The following is a 20936-nucleotide window of genomic DNA, read 5'->3' on the forward strand; positions in this document are numbered from 1 at the left end:
CAGCAGGTCTAAGTCAAACATTTCACAAATGGGGAAACTGAGGCTCAGGGAGGGACAGTGACTACAGGGGCGTCCTCACCCCTCTCTATAAAACGAGACAGCTGAGCTTGATCATCTTCAGGGGCTCAGAAAGCTCTGAACCAACAGCAAAAGCCCCATCCTCTGTGGAACTTTGAGAAGAACAACAGTCACACCCCGTTGCTGACACACAGCCAAGAAGACAGCAAAATACAACCTGGAATTTTTTATTAGACTAGGAAATATAATTTATTCATAAAAATTAATTTTGTTACAATAGGAATGCTAAAGGTTATTTACAGGTTGTAGTTTACAGAATAAACAGAGGTGGGATTGGGGACCATCCCTGGGGTCCTGTAGCCCCCTGGGCAAATAACCATGTCCATGGCCCAGGCAGGGGGTCCAGCCCTTTGCCCCCAGGACAGCTACTCTCTACCCCCAAGCTCCTGGTCACCTTCCCTCAGAAGGCCTGCTAAGGGACCCGGCTCAGCTGCCTAGGAGCTAGGGAAGGGGACTAGAGGGCCCTGGACGGTCCAGATGAGGAGGGACCCCCGCACCTTGGAAGGACCCCTGTGCCGAGCTCTGGAGCCAGGGGAACTGTGAGAGAAGGTGGAGGGAGAGGCACGTAGAAGATACACAACTGACCCTGTGGACTCGGGGGTGAGAAACGGGCATGCCAACCTCCAGATGTCCAGAACTGGGATGAAGAGGCAGGCACACCCCCCACACAAGGGGGGGACGTGTGCACATGCACCTGGAGGGGCACCCTGATGTGCCCGTGGAGAAGAGCACAGGCACGCACATCACACACACACACGCACACCCCAGAGACGAGAGAGCCATGAACACCCAACAGCACCTCTGTGTCTGCTCTTGGGTCTGGAGGAGAGGCAGGCAGTGTAGGGATAGTCACAGCAGCCTCGGCAGATTGATGGAGTCAGCAAACCCTTTCTGGGCTTTTCTTATACAACTGGACAGTGTGAACCTTCCCAGGGGACTCTAGTCAATTGGCTCCGTGCTCCAGGGCATGGTACACAATTTCTGGAAGTCAGATCGGAAATACCACCTGGGTGGCTGGCTGGGCCTCCTCTGCCGAGCTCCCATTCCCGGGGCTGAACAAGCAGGCTTCTGAGGCCGGGTGGGACAGAGCAGGGCAGTCCACGCTCAACTGCTCCCCACTGGGGCTCCCTTCAGAAGCCTAGAAGGTCTGGCAGTAACCTGAAGGGCTTTGGAGAGCAGCCTTGTAGGTATAAAAAGGACACCGAAGATATGCCTGAGGTCACGCAGCAGTTTAATGGCTAAGCTGGAATTTGATTCCTGGTCTCTGGACTCCCAGGTCGCACGTGGGCATCTAAGAGCCTCTGATAGGAATGGCACCAGGCAAGCCTGGCACAGCACAAGTGTGGTCCAGCCTCGTCAGACTGCCCTCAAAGCTATGTGACAAAGGCCACACATGTGCTGACCAGCGAGGCTGAACCCCTGGGGATGGGCAGCTATGGCAAGGAGCGGTTGCTGAGTCTGAAGCAGTCCACACCGGCATGAGGGTTGACAGACTCAGGGGCCCAGGCAGGGTCCAGAGACTGGTTCCAGTGGCTGCTCTAGGGCCCACTGGAGTCAGTTCTCAGAGGCGCTGGGGTGGCAAGTAGCCTTGCCTTGAGTATCGAGGATTGGCTTTTGATGAGGCTCTGTGCCAGCTGCCAGGTCCTGGTCTCAGCCACTGCCAGCCAGCTGCTCAGGGCCAGGGACTCATCTCTCCCCACTCGGTGTTCCCAGAATAGGCTGGAACAGGCTGGGTGGGGTGGTGTGGGCCAGTCCCTCCACTCTGGGGATCCCATCTATTCAGAAAGGTCACTTTCAGATCTCCCAGACAGAGAGTGGGTGGGAAGAGGGTTAGAGCAGGTGCCTGTGGAGCTGAGAGATGGGCAGGTCACTTTCCACCTCCCACTTCTGCATGTGCAAAGCACAGCCAGGCCACCTGCCTCGCACCGTCCCAGCTGTACAGTGCCGACACCCTCCTGAAGCCACCTGGAGGCTGGGGAGCTCAGGCTTCTGCAGCAACAGAGGTCCTCGTACCCAAAGGGGAAACTGAGTTTGGGCAAGAGAAGATTCTGGATTCCTGGGAGTCAAGAGAGTGCCAACCTGCTCCAGCCCACCTGTTCTAGAGACTGCCAGGCTGCTGGCTAGCCCCACTCTGAGTGTGAACCTCTCCAGCCCCTCAGGAGAGAGGTGCCCGTGGAGGACTCCCCTCTCCAACTCTATCTCTCTGCTTAAGCTCCATTTCTGGGCCACATGTCCTTTACAGGACCCACCAGACCAAGACCAGACTAAAGCATTCTCCCTGGCTTGCAGCAGGACTGGCTTCCCCTCATTTCCCATACGGACGCCTCTTAATCTGGATCCCAGAGGCTCAAAGCAGCCTGGGCTGTGGGGGGCAGGACCCCACATACCCCAGTGCTCAGGATTCCTTGGCTTCCAAGATTCAGCATCTGCTTAAGATTTTAGAGGGAATTTGGTACCACAACTAAAACCCTATCTGACATACCCCTGCACAACTGGGGAAACTGAGGCCTTGCAGAATTTATTCCCAGATTCATTAGCAGCAAAGTTTTCCCTGTCCAGTCTCTCTCTTTTTCACCACCACCACACACACACACACACACACACACACACACGCCCACTTGCATCCACACTTAAGAAAAGAGTTTTCTAATTTTTTTTGTGTTGTTTTCATTTTCTTTTTCTTTTTTTCTTAAAAAGGACTTATCCAAATATCTGGATAATAAATCACTGGCGTTTCCTAAGAAACTGGGTTTTTCTTTTCCCTTGTGGTTTTGGTGTTTTTCTTCTTCTTTGAGCCTGACTAGCGGTCTGAAGCTTTCTTTCCTTTTCCTTTTTGCTTTTGGATGGGAGAAAGCAGTTTGTCTGAGTTATACTTGACTCTTCAAAGAGGAAAAGGGTGTGACAGCAGAAGGGGCTGAGGAGGAGGGCACGTCAACAACGGAGGAAGAAAATGAAGAACGTGGCTAAAACCAACGGAACCCAGAAGTTGTGGGGCTGCGGTGGGGGTCGGCCACCTCCTTGTTCCCCTAGCTGCCTCCAAGGCCCCAGCCCCAACCCAGTCTGAGGCCAGGAGAGATAGCAGGGGGTGAAGAAGAAACACTGGGCCCTCTAACAACAGAGTACGTGGATTTTCTAAGGCCGGTTGTGGTCTGGGGTTTGGGGAAGGCGAGGAGATGGGGCAATTCCAGCTATGAGCTGAGGGTCAGCAGAGGCTGAATGTCCTCATCAGGAGGCTGCCCCAGCTGTCCGTGCACCCTTCTCCTGCCAGTCCCTGCCAGCCTGCGGTGCCAGGCAGCTCAGCAGTCCCCGTCGGTGGCCACTGCCACCAGCATTTCACTCTTGCCCATCTCCTCCAAGGCACTGGCCAGGCTGTTGAGGTCCCCGTCATCCTGCTGCAGCGCTTCCCAGAGGTCCAGGATCACGCCCGTGGGGCTCACTTTGGTGGCAAAGTAATTCAGGTACCTGGCAGAGGGTGGGATAAAGGCCTTGAGCTCCCTCAGTAGCTCCTAGGAGCTTGGGGGTGAAGGACACAGGGAAATGGGAAGACTGTGGCTCTGGTGCCCCACAGCCCTGGTTCTGAACCCCCATTCCTCTGCTTGCAGGCTGCATGGTCCCGGGCAAGTCTCTACTCTCTACTTATTTCAGTAAGTACAGTCTCCATGACTGTCATTATATTTATCCAGCACTTGAAATTCTCCAAAAGAATTTTGACACCAAGGTGTCCCTCACTCAGCAAGCATTTCTGGAGTGTCTGCTCTATCCTGGGCTCTGGGTGCTGATGGTGATCACATCTGGCTGGTGAGGTCACCCCTGCGAGATGGGCAGGTGGAGCATTTTCCCCTGGAGAGTGTGGTGGTCACTCACAGTCTGCCTAGCCCTTGGACCAGGGCTCTGGGTGTGACCCTCCTTAAAGGAGCAGTATCCTCAGACTTGGCACATCCAAACCTGAGCCCCCGACCTGCCGCAAATGGTGGCAACAGGCACCTGAGCTGGGAGCTGATCCTAAGCTGTCAGGCTGCTTGCCCCTGCTGGGCTTGAGGACTCAAGCAGAGGGAGAGAGCTGTGGTTTAGGACACTAACCTGTCCACGGAGAGCTTCTGTGCCAGCATCCGCCAGTCGTTACCCCGTGAGTTGGGGGCATCAAGGCTGTTGCATATCTTCTGGCGGATGGAGAGTGGGATCTTAAAGGCATAGGGTCCCAGCTGAGTGGTGACCGTGCTGCCAGGGGCAGAGCAGAGGGTGTCCAGGGAGCCAGCAGGTGTCTAGAAGGGTGGGGCATAAGAATGAGGGAGTGTAGTGCTGGGCACCTGCCCTGGGATTGCAAGCGCATCCGGCCCTGAGTCACCTTCATCTCCTCTGGGCAGGTGCCAGCTGCCCAGGCAAGGGCCCTCGCCCAAGGGTCAGCTCTCTGGGCTAGGTCTGCATGGCCACCCCCAGCCCTCCTGGGCTGTCCCAGTGAGGACGGCTAATGCACTGCCCTGGGGAAATGCTGATGCAGCCTCATCCTCGGGAAGCCCAAGGGAGCTTCAGTCGAGTTCACGTGGACTCATTTTTACACACATGGTAAATGAAGTCTAGGAAGGGGAAGTGACTTGATCCTGGTCACTTGCAAAATTAGTGGCACAGCAGGGTCCTGACTAGATACAGAGCTCTACAGTGCCCCTAGAGGAGCATATAGCATTGTCACCCTGGGTGTCTTGGGTTTTTAACCCTCAACTGGATTTACCGTAGTGGAGAGCTACGGGCCTGTCCTTGGGTCTACTGGGTTCGAATCCAGCTTTGCTACTGTGTACTGTGCGCAAATACCTGCTCTCCCTAAAGCCCATGTTCGCACCTCCCACAGTGGCGGTGTGTGTGGGGGGGTGTGTTCCTATGTCATGTCTGTCTCGAGGAGGTAGTGAAGATTTATTGAGATAATGTAAGTGCCAGGTACATGCTGAGCCCATGAACGGTACTTACTAAATGATAGTTGTTAGCAAAAATGGCTGAGTCCTCACCATGACTGGGGAGGTGTGAGAGCAATGCTTCATGGGAGGTGGCATCTCTACCCAGTGGGGAAGCACAGGGTCTCTGTACTGCACCTCCCAGCCCCTACCACAGAGTGCCCTCTGGCCCTCACCTCTGCCAGCATGGTGTGTAGCTGGAATATCTGGCCTTCCCCTTCCACCTGCCGCACGCAGATCTTGCAGGTAAACTCTGTGGAGGCCAGGCTGTGCCTCTCCAGGGTGAAAGTGCAGTGCAGGGCCTTCTGGCTGCCACTCCATATGTGATAGAAGGGGATTTCCTGCAGGAAGAGGAGGTCAGGACCCAGCTAATGAGGCCAGCCTGCCCTGCCCTGGTGGGAACAGGGGTGGAAGTAGGCAATGGGCCAGACTCAGCTAGGGCTGGGAGATGCAGGGAGGTCTGGGACCTTCAGGGGCAGTTCAGGCCTTTCCACTCAGATGGGCAAAGGACAGAGGCCTGGTCAAGAGCCCTTATGCTGGCCGGTTGGGGCCATGTCAGGCCCTTGGTTCCAGATGGAAGCTAAGAAGGGGGCAGGTGGGGAGAGGCAATGGTGTTTGCAGGAGTGTGCATGTATCTGGGGTTAGGAAGCCTTGTAGACTCAGTGGTGTCCCACACTTGGACTGGTGAGCCTCTGTGAGGGTTACAGGCACAGGAACCTATGCATGGGAGTGAGTGATGGGGCAGAAGTGTGAGTGTGGCTGTCAGTGACACTGAATTTGGAGATGTGCCTGAGGGTGGCTGGGAGCATGGAGCCAGCAATGAAGGAGACACCAGGGAGGAGCAAGGCTGCAGGTCAGAGGAAGGAGGCAGGGCCTGGAGTGAGGAATTGGTCTTCCCTGGGCAGCCCCCTAAGGGTCCCCTCTCCCCTTTAACCCAGACCCCACCTGGTACTTGGCCAGCAGCTTGCTCCTCCAGTGGGCATGCGGGATGTCATGGAGGGAGAGGCGAAGGTTGTGGTAACTGTCCTTAAAGAGCAGGGGTTTGGGCTCCTCCACCAGGTAGCCACCCAGAGTCCGCTCCAGCTCCAGCACCTCCTATGGGCCAGGGAAAAGGGGATGGGGGAGCTTGTCATACTTGGTCAAGGGGCCCTTTTTCGCTGCTAGCTGGAGAGTGGGGACTCATCTGAGCACAAGGCTGTGCTTAGTGGCTTGTGGTGTGATGAATAGGTGAAAGGACGGTAGAGGAATGGATGGACGATGGACAGAAAGTGAAACAGAAGAACGGGTGAAAGGACTTATAGATGACTGGATGACTAGATGGATGAAGAAATGGATAAACAGTTGGACAGACAGATGGACATAAGATGGGTATAAAGAACAAATATAAAAGGAAAGATAAATGAGTGGACAGATGGGCTGATGTATGTGTATGGATGGATAAATAGACGGATGGATGGATGGATGGGGATTGAATAAACAAAGAATGCTATCAGGCCAAAATCTGGCCTCTTCCTTCTTGATCTTCCTGTACCATTCTCTGGCCAAAGCTGGACATTAGTTAGTGGCCCAGTGGCCTAGTGCCAAGAGAGTCAGGCTGCAGAAGCATTTCCCCAGGAGCCTCCCACCTAGCACAGAATTTCAGACCAGTGTCACTCCACCAGGAGACACTCTCCCATAGGGCCTTTCATCTACAGTGTCCACAGTTTGGAGTCTGGGACAAGCCTCATGCAACTGGGAAGCAAAGGAGCTGGAAGGGACCACAGAGCAGGGATAGGACAGGCATGGAGCCACAGGAAGGGACCATGAGGCTCTGAGGAAGGTGAGTAGAAGGAGGGAGAAGTGTTTGCACACTTCCAGTGCTATGGCAAGATGAGACTAAGGTCCTGGGGACCAGAGGAGGGTCAGGGAGGGAAGAAGTGCAAAGGGGCTCTGGGGCTGGCGGGGGTGGGCAGTGCTCACACAGGGTTCCATCATCAGGCTGCATGTGCTGAAAGTCCCATCCCTCCCCTTCCTTCCCTCCCTGCTCCAATCACTGCCCACAGCCCCAGCCTTCCCTCACTTAGGACACCACTATATGTATTCCTTTGCATATGGCGGGCCCAGCTGTCAGCCCTGACCCCCCTGCCGCCCCTGGCTCATCCCTTCAGTCCTGGTTCTGTCCATTCTATTGACTAAACATGGGATCCAGCCCTGTCTTTCCTGAGTGCTGCCACTGCCTGTGGCCCAGGGTCCAGCCTCTCTACCTATCATCCTCCCACCACTGTGGTGTGGCCACAGAGCTTTCCGAAGAGCATCTGTGAACAGATGTCTTCCAGGTCTACCCTTCCCAGCAGACAGATGCCAGATTCCTTGGCACGGTCCCTGAGGCTTGGGGTCCATCTCTCCTGCCCTCACATTCACATACTCCCATGCGCCTTGGTCTCGGGGAGCTACGTGGCAGCAGTTCTTGCCTAAGCTCTCTGGCCTGTCTGCACTGCTTTTCACCCCTCTCTGTCTGAACTTTTCCCCCCCTCTGAGGGCCCCTCCTCACTCATGCAAGCCCCTCCAAGCCTCAGGCTCTCTCGTTCCTCTGGCAGACCCCTGGGAGCCTTCAGCCCAGCTCATCTTAAATCTCGAGGGTCTGATGCCTTTCAGTGTGTGAGGGAGGCATGAGTGACTGAATGAGGCTGGTGCGTGGGGGGGGGTTGCTTGGGAGGCCCCAGGAACCCGGGGAGGGGTGCTGGTAGGGGCCCAGAAGCTGGCTGGCCTACCTTCAGTGCCACGAGGGTGTCCTCCAGACAGTAGACCCGGAGGCTGTACTCCAGGGAGGTGCAGAGGGCAGGGGCAAAGACGGCCAGCTGCAGCCGCTTGACTGCCGAACGGGAATAGGACTCGCCCGTGAGTGCATAGGTGCCCAGCTGGTCCAGCAGGATGTGGCAGGACCTCGCCTCCAGCTGGCAGTAGCAGGGCGTGTTCAGGGTCTCCTCATCCAGGGTCACCACCTCCTGCAGGGGAAGAGCAAAGTGGGGAGATGGGGCATAGCTGGGCCTTCTCTCACCGCCCCAGGCCTTCAGCACAGGTTTGGAGAACAGGGTCGGTCCCGCCTTGGCCCTCACCTCCCAGTGACCCTCATGGGCCTGGGTCTTGAGCTGGAAGATCCAGTCGCCTGCGCTGACTTCGGCACAGTGAGGCACAGTGAGGATGACGGGGCGGCAGAGCAGGAGGCCTGTGGGCCCGCAGGTCACCGAGGGGCTCAATACTGTCTGGGTTCCTTCCGAAAGTGGGCTGAGGGCAGGATGGAGGGCAGGAGGGAGGCAGTGAGGGGAGGCCCAAGAAGCTCAGCAAGGATGTGGCCTGCTGGCTCTGAGTCTGCCTCAGCCTGTGTGGCCGAGGGCAGGCTTCTGGTGCTTAGGGCTCTGCATTCCACAGGTCAGGGGGCCCCGGGAACAGAGGCGATGGTGTGAACCTCAAGGATGTCTCAGATTTTTGCTGTTCCTTTGCAACATTCTCATAGCTCAAAATTCTTTGCTTGAATTTTCAAGGTTCTGTATTCTTGGAATGTCTTTGATAGGTGTTGCTAAGGTGTGTTTTGGAAAGTTGGTCCCAGCCTACACTCCTGCCAGCATGCCACGGGAGAGCTGTGTTCCCACCCCCTTGCCAGCATGAGGGTGCTACGTTTGAAAAAAGTTCTTGCAAGTTCCTTAAGCAAATACATTGCCAATATACCTCATGGTTGTTTCTATTAGTTTTCTTTGACAAAAAATAAGATTGAACATTTTCTCATAACATACTGGCCATTGTGTGTGTGTACGCATATGTGTCAGAGTATGTATGTGAGTGTATGTGAAAGAGTATGTGTGTGTGTGAGAGAGAAGGTGTCAATCATTTGTTAGTATCCTTTATTATTTCCATACTGGGATATCCACTTTTTCTTATTGGTCTATAAAATCTCCTTATATAGCAAGGATATTTAGCCCTTTGTTATACCTGCAGCCAGTTTATCAACTGCCTTTCAGTTTTATGATTTATGGTATTGGTTGTGCAAGTTTTAAATGTGGACACAGTAGGATCAATGTTCTCCTTGGAGGACTATCACTGGCCTTAGGCCTAGAGTAGGAGGTAGCCATCCTAGAGCCCAGTGTGGACAGGTAGCAGGAGGAGAGAGAGAGGAAGGAGGGAGGACAGCCCGGGCCACAGCTGGGTCTCTACTCACAGAGTGTTCTCTGCCTTGTTGATGAGCAGGTACATCTCATAGAACTTGCCCTGGGGAATGGCTCCATTGGGCACCAGAAGGCTGACCCCTACGGGGAGAGAAAAACATCTCCTGAGCTCCAGTTAGACACCAGCAGGGGTAAGGAGAGAGTCTAAGGACTGGATATGAGGATAGTTCAGGCCAATGACCAGAGCCTACATATCCAGTAAAACAGGGGCCTCTGACATTGCTATGGGTTTTGGAGGTCCCAGTGACAGCTTCATCCCAAGCTCAGTGTATGCTGCTGGGGTGCTGTCAATTGCTGGCTGTGCAACTGAAGATGGGCATACCTGCCCCCCTGCTGCTAGTCTGTTGAGCTACATAAGGCTCTTCTTGCTCACATAACCAATAGAGAAACTGAGGATTAAAGGGTGACTGGCCCAAGGTTACCCTGTTCTAGTGAGGGCACAGGCAGCCTGAGCCTCATTAGAACTTCTCATCAGACCACTTCATTTTATAGTCACTCCATGACTCTGGATCTTCTATTTCACCTATGCAATGGGTTCAGGGGAGCCCCATCTTCTGCTGGGTGGGTGCTGGGGCATCCAGGGAGGATGTGCTGAGGCCAGGCCTGTGAGCAAGCAGGGCAGGGGCCCACCTGTGCCGGGGATGCTGAGCCTCCCGCCCAGACAGCCAAAGGTGCTGCTGACACTGCTCCCCGGGTCTCGGGGCAGGCCCAGGAGCTGCTGGGAGCCCACACTGGCATTGCGCAGGTGCAGGAAGTGGGCATCCGGGGTAAAATCGCCAGGGTATGGGCCAGATGACAGGACCCCTAGCAGGTCGGCCCCATCTGGCAGGCCTGGTCCAGAGCCCGTGGTGCTAGAGCTGTAGGCCTTGACCTTGAGGCTGGGCAAGGGGTCCAGCAGGGGTGAGTTGGTCATAGGGATCTTGTCGGCAGAGTCCTGCAGGGCGTACTTGGGTCCACGGTAGATGCCAGCACTGGCGGTCAGGTCGGGAGGCATAGACGGGTGCAGGAGCTGTGAGTTGCCTGCAGGGGTGGGGGCTGTAGTCAGGCCCAGCCGTGACTCACAGGCCCAGCCCCACCCATGCTCCTGCTGGAGTGTCCTGTTGTAAAAGGCCACTCAAAGGCTCTATGGCCGCCCCTGTGAGAAGCTCTGGGGTTACCGCCCCTGTGTTTCTCTCATCCATATCCACCCACACAGTCATATCTAGGGCACCCCTGGGAAAGCCTGGGGAGGGGGTTAGGAGCCCCAGGTCTGGTCTGGCTGCCACCATGGTCCTCTGGGTATCCCCCCTCCACTAAACACCCCAGATTTCCTCAGATCCTCACCGGGCCTCACAGTCTTGAAGTTGACCGGGTGGAAACCACTTGTCAGGGCAGCAGATGAGTCAGTGATGTCAGTGTCGAAATCACGGCAGTTGCGACGGTACACCACCACCCCCACCACCATGAGGACCGCCAAAACCACGAAGACGGCCACCACAAGGCCCGCATACAGCGCCACATCCCCTGAGGCTTCCAGCACTGTGGGAACAGGAGGCCGCGTGAGGGGCAGAGCAGAGACTACTTCCCTGGGGATGGGCAGAGTCGGGCCTGTCTGCCTGGTCTGAACCCTACCACACCTTGAACTTCTCTGGGTGTCAGTCTCTACAGATAAAATGGTCCCAAGGCCCCTGTCCTACCACCCTCCCAGGGTGGCAGCAAGAGGCAAGAGGGCAGCACAGTCCACTCCCGCCAGCTAACTCACGGAGGAGGGGACAGGGCTCTGTGGCTCACTCACTGGGGCGATTTACACCTACAGAACCTTACTCCAAACTCCCGGCTCCCGGACATCTCTGCGAATAGCCACTCTGAGCTCTTGCTCTATTCCCTGCTCTGAGAGTGGCAGGTGGTGGCGGGGAGTGGAATGACATGCATAGGGATGGGATGGAGAGGGATGAGCAGGTGGGGGGATGGGCCCAGGGAGGCAGCCCATGGCTACACTCTCCTTCCCCAGGCAGGAAGTGTGGAGGTCAGAGAAGCAGGGCCTGAAAGAGGGCCGTTCTGTACAACTTTTCTACGGTGACAGAATATCCTATGTCTGCACTATCCTGTATGCAGCTGCTAGCCACCTGTGGTTACAGAACAACAGAATTACGGCTGGTATAACTACAGAACTTAATTTTTATTTTTTAGAGACACAGACTTGCTCTGTCACCCTGGCTAGAGTGCAGGGGCATCATTGTAGCTCACTACAACCTCCAACTTCTCGGCTCAACTGATCCTCCTGTCTCAGCCTCCTGAGTAGATGGGACTACAGGTATGTGCTACCACACCCCCAGCTAAATTTTCCATTTTTTGTGGTCTTACTATGTTGCCCAGGCTGGTGAATTTTTAAAGCATGATTTTAATTAATTTAAATACAAGCGTCAATAGCCAATACGGCTAGTGGTTGCCATACTGAACAGTCCAGGCAGAGCTACTCCTCCCCCAGCTTCTTTTGGGAGCTGCAGAAAGCACCTGTCACTCTCCCTCCTGGGGTCCTTAGAGGAGCAGGCCTGCGTTTCCCGCCTGGCACTCTCCAAGCCCCTGCACTGGGGTCAGCACGAGTTCAGCAAGGCAGAGCATGGCTCCTAGCCCTTACAACTGCCCACTTCTGCCCTCTACCTGCCCCCTCTGTCTCTCCTCAGCAGCCCTCACTCTTGGGCTCCCCAGAGGACCCTGGCATACACCAGAGCTGTCAGAGAAGCCCCTCTGGGCTAGGCTCTCACATCTCTGGAGGCGTCCTGACTTGGCTCTGCCTTACTAACACTGGGCCATTTGGTGACTTATGTTCTCTAATCAGTCACCAGCCTGGCCCCCAGTGAGCTGAGCTGAGGTCCTCACTGCTGATCTTATGTGTCCATAATTATTTGGAAATTGTGGTTTAATTACCACAGGGCAATTTGCCGAAGAAGCTTTATTGCTCTGATGTTACTGCAGTGGCTGAGCGGCCCCTTGGGGCTGGAGGGCGAGCCCCTGGGGAGCTGGTGCAGTAGTGGGCGTCACAGACAACTAGGGAGGCCTGGCCCAGCTGCTAGGAGTTCCAGTGAGGGGCACTGGGACAGACTCATGTGATGCTCCCTTGGCCCTATCCCAGAGAGGGAGACTAAGGGCATGGGGTTAAGAGCACTAGCTTTGTCCTCAAAAATACTAGATTTAAATCCTGGTTCTGCTATATCCTGGTTGGGTCTTCAGCATATCCATTCTCTCTGAGACTCAGATTCCTCTCCTAAAATAGGAAAGTCAGCAGGCTGTCCTAAGGCCTTTCTGTCAGCCAGGGCTCTGCTGTCTGTCCATGACAAAGGACACAGACACATCAGCATTAGATGCAAGGGATCCCAAGGGTCACTGGTATACAGGGGCACCTTTTACTGTCCCTGCCATGTACCCCACACCCAGGAAAGCTAGCTAAGGAGAACCAGGGATCCCTGAGGAAAGAAGACAGCTATGAAATGGGACTTACAGTGGCTTTTGGGGTCGCTTAGAGTTTTCTTATCTGTCGAGGAAAATAAAGGGAAAGACAATGACACAGATGACAAGGAAAGGGTGGCAGATAAGGTGATAGGGAAAGGGTGTGACAAGATGATGATGTGGTGGGTGGGCAGGGGCCCTGCGGGCTGCTGTACTGCAGACCGGGCACTGGGACCCAGGGCTTGGTGTGGGTGGGGCCCTTACCTGGCTCAGAGTCCCACCCCCCAGGGCTCTGCCTCCCTGAGGACTCACTCTGCATGCACAGCCCATCGGTGCAGTTCTTGGAGTCCAACAGCATCCCGCTGCAGTCACGGCCTCCGTTCTGGGGCGGCGGCGCCATGCATTCACGGCTGCGCCAGTGGGCACACTCAGTGCTGCAGGCCGACCACTTGCTCCACTCCGTCCACGCGCCATCAACTGTAGGGGCATGGCACACGGAACCCATGCATGCATACAGACGTGTGCACATCCCGTTATGTGTACAGAACACAGAACACAGTGACACACGAACACGCACATACGTGCACATGTGTACACACCGTGGCAGGGAAAGAAGAACCCAGGACACATGGGTGCCACACAGGGAAATCCCCACCGTAGCCACATGGCCCCATGTCAGGGAATAGCCAGAGGCACCAGCAGAGAGAACACGAACAGGAACATGAAGTCAGTGACACAGAGGCAGCCCCATACGCATGGTCACGGGAAGACACAAACCCCGGCAAAACACCCCAGCATCCACACGGACATACGACACAGAGATGAGCAAGGGTAGCCGGACAGACGGACACACACACAGAGAAGGGAGAGGACGGTCAGAGGATGAGGGCCGTGTCCGAGCTGTGGGAGGCTCTCTAGCTCCGAAAGCCTGGCCGGGGGCTGACACTGAGAACCGTGTGCTAGAGTCAGGGAGAAGAGGCCACCCCTCAGACTGCAGTGCAAAGCTTCTGCCTGCCATCTCACCAGTGGCCCAGGGCAAAGTGAGAGGTCGGAGCATCTAACCCAGAATTGGAAGGTCAGCTATGGGCCTGGGACAAGCACCTTCTGCTCCCTGTACTGGGGACAGACAGGCAATCCTGGCTCTGGCACACACCACAGGAGGTAAGGTGGGGCTGGGATGGCCAGTGGCCCTTACCTGGGCACACGGTGGTGCAGGCAGTCTTCTGGAAGGCCTGGCCCTCACAGAAGGCACCTCCATTGAGCGGGGTAGGGTTGGTGCAGGTCCGGGTGCGCTTCTGCCAGCCTCGGCCACAGCGGTTGGAGCAGGGTGACCACTCTGCCCAGCTGGACCAGCCACCATTCACTGCAGGGCGGCAGCTGTCACCTGGGTGGCCTGGCTCTGGTACCCACTGGCCTCCCAAACTCATCCCCCACCCTTGATGAGGACCCTCTGCTGAGGCTTGGCCCTTGGGGCTGGACCCTCCTGACTGCAGGGCTCAGCACTCAGATACAAGCAGGCAGATTTGAGCTGCAACTGTGAGCAACAGAGGGGACCTGGGAGGCCATTGTCTATTTCCTACCCCGTTGTATGATGGCAAACGAAGGTCCAGAGGGGCCTGACTTGCCCAAGGTCACCCTGTGAGTGATAAGGCCTGGGCCTGGAGCTGGAACCCAGCACAGGGCTCTTTCTATAACTGTCAAGTCACCTACCCATGGGCCCACGGGGGGGCACAGAGAATAGCTTACAGGCCTGGATACTGGTCCCTACCTTTGCAGGGACAAAAGGCTTGGATATGGGGTGCTGACTGGGTCCTGTCTCAGCCCCTGACTTGGAGAGAATTGAGCCTTTTCCTTCAGAGACAGGGTGGTGGGGGGGTTGTCTGAAGATGCCTAACTTGGCCACTAATCTTGCAGTGTTGGGACCTTGGTTAATTCCCTTTCCCCCTGGCTGCAGCCTCCCCCTGTCCAGGGGTCTTACTGGCCTACTAGTAGGTAGTATCAGGTGGGGCCTCCCTTCCTCCCTCCCTCAGCTGCGCCTGCCCCCACTGCATGAGGCCCGCACCATAGACGATGACCGTGGCAGTGGTGCTCCGGCGTTTGGCCACAATGTTCTTAGCCACGCAGGTATAGTTAGCTGTGTCCAATAGGCGGGCCTGGCGGATGATGAGGTTGTGGTCGATGGTGATCAGGAAGTTGGTGTCTTGGGTGGGATCAATGACATCCTCGTTCTTGAGCCATTCCACCTGCAGGAGTAAGGTTGGGAGCAGTGAGGGCCTGGGGCCTGCCCACCCGTATCCTGGGGAGAAGGCTGCTGTGAAGGGGATGGGGCACATAAACAGAAGACTGGCAGTTGTATCTGGGTCCCTACCCCTGAGGGGACAGTGAGGAAGAATCCCACAGGACTGGGCGCCGTGCCAGATACTATGTAGCACCTTTGCCAACTGGCCTCAGTTGGGGCCTCAAGCTCATCACTGCTGTGAATGGTACATGTGACGTCCTGAGAACAGGGCCTGGCTCAGGGCGAGTTGAGTTTAGCTAACCAAACAAGCAGTAGCTCATTGTCAGCTAGTAGGCCCTCTCTTCTTCATTAACCCCTCCAATCAGCTCCACTAGCCAGGGTGACAGGGTTGGCGGGTGACCAGCAGCATGCTCACTGGGTCTGGCCAGCTCTGCACATAGACGCTTCCCCCTCCCAAGCTGTTGCCCAGCTGCAGGACAGGGTTACAATGTCTACCCTGCAGGCCTGCTATGGATACCAGTGTTCTTAGTGCCCAGCACACATGGGAGCCCGTGAGTGGCAGCCACCACAGGGGTGTTGTCTGAGCTCCTTGTGCAGATGAGGGCTTGGCTGGGGGTGGCTAAGTGAAGAGTGCAAGTTTTGGGGGTGAGACAGGGCTGATCCCAATCTGGAAGCCTAGGGTTCTCCAGGCTCTTCCACAAGCCTCTGTCCCACTGCGGCCTCCAGGGCAAAGCTGAGATGTCCCCCATGCCAAGGTCTGAATCCTGGCTCCCTGGTGCAGGGAGCATGTCTAGAGAAGAAAGGGTGATAAGAGGGGACAGGACACTCCAGTGGCTGTGTGGTGAGGGAAGAACATCAGTCTGTGGGGTGAGAGCACACTCAGGCACACGTGTTATGAAAACCCTTTGGCATCCATAAAGCTGGGACCCTGGGTTCTGGGCAGGGCAGGGGGAGGCAGAGGCTCTGCCTCATCCCTTGGGGTTATGTCTGGGGAGGGTCCAGCTGTGAGCTGACAAGTGCCAAGTTCTACAGAGGTGGCCGTTCCTTTCTCTGTTTTTAGTCTCACGTTTCCAGTCTGTGAAAGGGGTGGGGGAGCTCCAGGAGACTAACAGTAAATAACATGTTACCCGGTCTCCACTCCACTATGCCCAGTACTGCCTATGTCCCTGCTCACCTCGGCCATAGGCACCCCTTCCGGTGGGCGGCACTGCAGGAGAACCTCATGGTCCAGGGGCACCTCCTTGCCCAGAGGCTCCTGATCGAAATTCTTGCGCAGGTCTGGAGAAGTGAGAGTCCCAAGACAGTCAAGAGGTGAGCGGGGAGTGGAACTTGAAATTCCTGAATATGGCCACTAGGTGGTGGTACAAACCAAGGGAGCTGCTGATGGGGGCACCTGGCCTTTACCAGGCGCACCTCCTCCTCGCCAAAGGAGGCCTCACTAGGAGGACTTGGGGCATCCTAACACACAGTGACCCAGGATGGGTGGGGAAGCTGCCAGCTTCCTTTATATAGAAGTAAGTAGGAAAAGGCCATTAGGAATGGTGGGGCCGGCCTGAGAGCCCTCTTCTGAGTTGGTATCCCCGTGCCTGGATATTCTCAATTGGGGATGCTGGGAGAGGGGCCCTCCCATGCCAAATTCCCTCTCTGGCACCCACAGGGAAGCGGAAGGGCCCCGGGGAGGGTGTCAGGGTGGCGTACAGGCGATGCGGACGTAGGCCCGGTGACTCTTGGTGGTGCCTGCAGAGCTCCAGGCCACACACTGGCACCAGTAGTCCTCCAGCCCAAAGAGCTCCTCCACCTGCTGCCGGGAAACCTCGATCTGCACCTCACGCACTCGCAGGCCTGGGGGAGAGAGAGCCGTCAGGGGCAGCTGGGGGTGCCACGCTCTCTCCCTTCCACCCCGAGGCCTGTTGGCTCTTCTGTCAAAGTGCATCTCGTTTCTGTCAGTTGGTCTTATCTCCAGTCTTCTGCCTCTGCTCTACCAGGGCCACTCTCTTGGACACTGCAATGGCTAACACCAGCCTTCTGTCCCCTCCAGCTCACCTTCCACTAGGCAGCTAGAGTGTCCTCTTCCAAATGCATAAATGGCATATCGTTCCTCCCTGCAGAAGACCCTTTATGCTGGATGTCAGCATAAGGACCCAGAGCCGGTGTGTGATCACCCCACTGAGGACCCTGCAGCTGCACTGTGCACCCACTTTCCCCACCCGCTTTCCCCACAACTCACTGGGCATCTTCCAGTCTCTCACCTTCCCTGGCTCTGCAGCTACAGGGCTGCTGCACACGGGTCCCCTGCATGAAACTCCCTTCTGCCCCCTCTATGGCCCAGTGGACTCCCAGTGACCATCAGCTTTTGGCTTAGCCTTACTTCCCAAGGGAAGCCTCCTCCATTCCGTACCTAGCCCTCTCACAGTGCCACTTGAGAACAATTTGTCTATACAGTTATCATCCCTGTAACCAGCTTCATTTCCTCCCTGCACCAACCACTCTCAGGACCCAGATCATTTATTGACATGTTCAATGTATTTATCTACTGCAGGGGAACAAAGTGGGGCTTTGTCCGGCTTGCCACTGTGGCCCAGGCCCCTGCACAGAAAAAGGGCTCAGCCTGCAGTGGAAGTATGACACTAACCTCTCCCTGGACACCTCAGGAGCCTGTGGCACTGGAGCTGCGGGTATTCCTTCTTCTTGGGAGCCCCCTAATCCCTCAGTGACCTGAGCACTCCCTGCACAACTGAATCCACCAGCTTATGGGGGAGGAATCCTCTGCCACACTCCCTCAACGAAGCCTTCTACACTCAGGAAAAGAGTGAGTGTGCCTGGATTAGGGCGCCCATCTCAATCTCCTCCCCACGGCTTAGGAGAGGATGGTGAGGCCTTTTCCTCTAAGAGGCCTCCCTGACATGATGTGTTCTCTCTCATCCTTTCTTTGCACAGGCATTGTTAAGCCCCTCGAGGGCAGGGGTGCACAGAGTGTGGCACTGTGGCACAGTGGTTAAGGGTAGGGTTGGATGGCCGGACAGGGTTGACTCCTTCGCTCCCCAGCTGTGTGGCCTTTGCTAAGTTACTTAGCCTTTCTAAACCTTAGTTCCCTCATCATAGTAAACACTCAGGGTAACTCTGAGTCATGGCAATTGCTCTGCCACATCACCCAGCCCAGGCTGGATGCAAATTTACTCTGGCAAGTCACTGGACCTCATCCAGGTTCTTCCTTTTACATTTGGAGAAACTGAGGCCCAGAAAGGGTAGGCGGCGGCCTAAAGGCCCCCAGCAAGTGGCCACAGAGCAGAGGTCAGCTGTCTGGTGTCTTGCCCAGGTTAGAGTTCTGTCCCCTAAACATGATGCCTCTTGACCTCTCCCAGTGTAGTGACTGCAGCATCAGGGAGGGTGGGGCCCTGGCTCTGGGGGCCCAGACGGTGAGAACAGCCCCATCCTAATGGCCACAGAACTAAACAAGGCAGCTGGTGGGTTGCCATAGAGGGAAGAGGCCGCTTCAGGGGTGAGTGTCTGCGCCTGCCCTCTGTGCTGCCTGGAGGGCCAGTTCCATCTTCAATTCTGGGGGCCCAGATAGCAGGGACTTCTACCCCTTATTTACTGGGTTGTGGATCTGGAAGAGTGGTCCCTATCTAAGGTTGCAGCAGTACCCAACAGCTGGACAGAGGGAAACTATCACTCAGGGAGGCTAGACACCTTGTCCATGGTCACCAAGAAGCAGAGATTCAGAGAGGACAAAGACCAGGTCTTTGTTCTCCCAGATTTGGGACCCAGCACTGGGTTGTGATCCCAAGTACAGCCGTGCTGGGCACAAGCTGGTGGGTGGGCCTGTCCCAGCTGTGTTGGCCCCCAGCTGTGCTCCTCTGTGTTTTCAGGGCCTCAGAGAGGGTCAGGGTAGGTTGGGGCTGGAAACAGGAGGCTGAAGTGGAACCAGGCCCAAGGCTGCCAAGGGTGCCCTGTCCATTATTTGCAGCTAATGGAGATAACAGTGCCCCAATTTCTAGGGCTGGCAGAGCCTGTGTGCCTGGTAGCAGGGGAGTAAGAGCCATGCTATTACTAATAATCATAGGGTTATTATTACTATTACTAATAATCTGTGTGTGACCCAGCAGGCGTACAGTTTCCTTGCTTTGCCTGGACCCCCATGGCTGGCTTCTGATACAGGCCAGAGGGACTCAGGGGACAGAGAAGTTAGGACTGTTGTGAAAGACAGAGAGAAAGAGGCCAAGAAAACCCAGAAGGAGGACAGAGGAAACAGGCATTTATCGAGGGCACGCTGAGTCCTGGCACTACTCAGCACTGTACATGCTCCACCTCGGTCCATCCTCACCAGGACATTCTGTTAACACCCAGAGGGGCTGGGGCTCAGAGAGGTTAAGTGACTTCGTTAGGGTCACACAGCCAGAGCTGGCAAATACAGTGTTGGGGGTTTCTATTTGTGTCTTTAAAAAATTTCTTGTTTCATGTTTATATTTCAGGTGAGAACAAGACTCCAAATCTATTTTAAAATTGTGGTAAAGCACACATAACATAAAACTCGCCACTTTAACCATTTTTAAATATATGGTCCGTGGCCTTAAGTACATTCTGGGGTGCGGTTTTAAGCCTGAGTGGTTCTGAAATCTGTAAGCTTTTCGTGGCAAAACAGAAATTGTAGGAAGAAAGGAGAGAGAGGGAGACAGAGAGCGAAAAGGAAGAAAAGTGGGAAAGAAAGGAAAATATAAAGAAAAAGGACAGAGAGAAAAACATGTAGAGATAAAAAGGGAAAAGGGGGCGGGGCTCAGGAGCCACCAAGCCTGGGGTCATCTGGGGCTCCCCTCAGCCGGCTGTCTGCCAGGGAACTCGGAATGGAAGGTCCTACAGTCCTGCCCTGACCCCTGGCAAGTGGTTTCCACCCCTGAGGATTTCTGCATTGTAAACAGGGCCTGGTGACAAGTGAGCCCCTCACTTAGACTTGGGGGGGTAGGCCCAGCCTCTGGGAGATGTGAGGAGACCCGGGACTCCCCACCCACCTGAGAAGGAAGGGACCTGCGCTTTCTCTCTGTTTCTCAAGTTTCAACCACTCTTCTTCTTTCTAGATTTGGGCTACAACCCAGCGCTACTTGTATGATTATTTTTAACATTATTAACCTTTATATTTTAACCCCAAACAATTTATTTCTATAGAGGAAATGCCATATCATTATTGTAAGTGGAAAACAGCCTCACGTTCCACAAACAGAAAGGATCTGTAAAAATAACGATGACACGAATTCTGGGTTGGCGCCACGGGGTGCCAGGGCTGTGGGACAGAGGCCTGGCCCTCTATGTTAAACAGGGATATCAGCAGGTGTCTGGGAGGGCTAAAGAATCGTAGTTCCTTAAGCTAACATGCTTCCTGAGGGGAAAATGGAAAAGGAGTGAGCGCTCTGCAGGGGTTTGGTGCGATTTAATGCATGGTAAAGTGTCACCTAAAGCCAGGTTGGGACAAGTAGCCAAATGTAGGAAACTGAGGCCTGGGGGCACCACAGCTTCGTGAAGTCTCACGTGGAGCCCAATCCCAGGACCGATGTTCTTCTGCACCTTTGGACCTGGGTGTTGTGGGAGTGCCCGGGTAAGCAGTGGGCTCACCAGTGGCCTCATCCAGGCCCTCCTGTGTGACATGGTCGTTCTGGCTGACCCAGTCGCCATTGCACTTAAAGTAGATCTGTGTGGCGGGGGAGGCGCGACAGCGCAGCTCCACGGGCTTGTTCTTCACGATGTAGGCGTCCTGCGGCTCCTGCAGGAAGTGCGGCAGGGGCTCTGCGGGTGCCGAAGGGAAGGAGTCAGGGAGCACCTCGGAGTCAGTGCCTGCAGGGGAAGGGGACACTGAGGCTGCAGGCTGGGATGCCCCCCTCACTCCCTTACCACCCCGAGGGCCCAGCACAGAGGAAGACCTGCTGGGATGTGCTCTGCAAGCTGGGCCAGGTCTGGCATTCCTGGGCCCCTGCATGTAAGAGCCAGTCCCAACTCCGTGATGTGGTGTGATTCTAGTTTACAGCTGGCGACATCAGGGAGGCCCAGAGAGGTGAGGTGACC

At 55.5% G+C, this 20936-nt stretch overlaps 1 protein-coding gene across 2 annotated transcripts in view; it reads right to left on the reverse strand.

Moving 5' to 3' along the window:
* Positions 1-240: 240 nt before the first annotated feature.
* Positions 241-20936, reverse strand: part of UNC5B (unc-5 netrin receptor B) — an 84285-nt gene continuing 63589 nt past the window's right edge. Inside the window, exons 2-17 of one of the 2 annotated variants that reach the window (XM_053584148.1) lie at positions 20490-20708; positions 16584-16727; positions 16060-16163; positions 14709-14889; positions 13842-14009; positions 12959-13123; positions 12699-12731; positions 10544-10738; positions 9851-10240; positions 9214-9301; positions 8117-8285; positions 7772-8005; positions 5967-6116; positions 5198-5362; positions 4159-4340; positions 241-3540 (exon numbers count right to left, since the gene is read on the reverse strand). In XM_053584148.1, coding sequence (XP_053440123.1) covers positions 3375-3540; positions 4159-4340; positions 5198-5362; positions 5967-6116; positions 7772-8005; positions 8117-8285; positions 9214-9301; positions 9851-10240; positions 10544-10738; positions 12699-12731; positions 12959-13123; positions 13842-14009; positions 14709-14889; positions 16060-16163; positions 16584-16727; positions 20490-20708 — 2753 coding nt within the window. In that variant the 3' untranslated portion in view covers positions 241-3374. The remainder of the gene's footprint in view (positions 3541-4158; positions 4341-5197; positions 5363-5966; positions 6117-7771; positions 8006-8116; positions 8286-9213; positions 9302-9850; positions 10241-10543; positions 10739-12698; positions 12732-12958; positions 13124-13841; positions 14010-14708; positions 14890-16059; positions 16164-16583; positions 16728-20489; positions 20709-20936) is intronic. The other variant, XM_053584149.1, reaches the window with a different exon arrangement.

Source organism: Nycticebus coucang, chromosome 3 (genome assembly GCF_027406575.1).
Source record: "Nycticebus coucang isolate mNycCou1 chromosome 3, mNycCou1.pri, whole genome shotgun sequence".
Classification (NCBI taxonomy): Eukaryota; Metazoa; Chordata; class Mammalia; order Primates; family Lorisidae; genus Nycticebus; species Nycticebus coucang.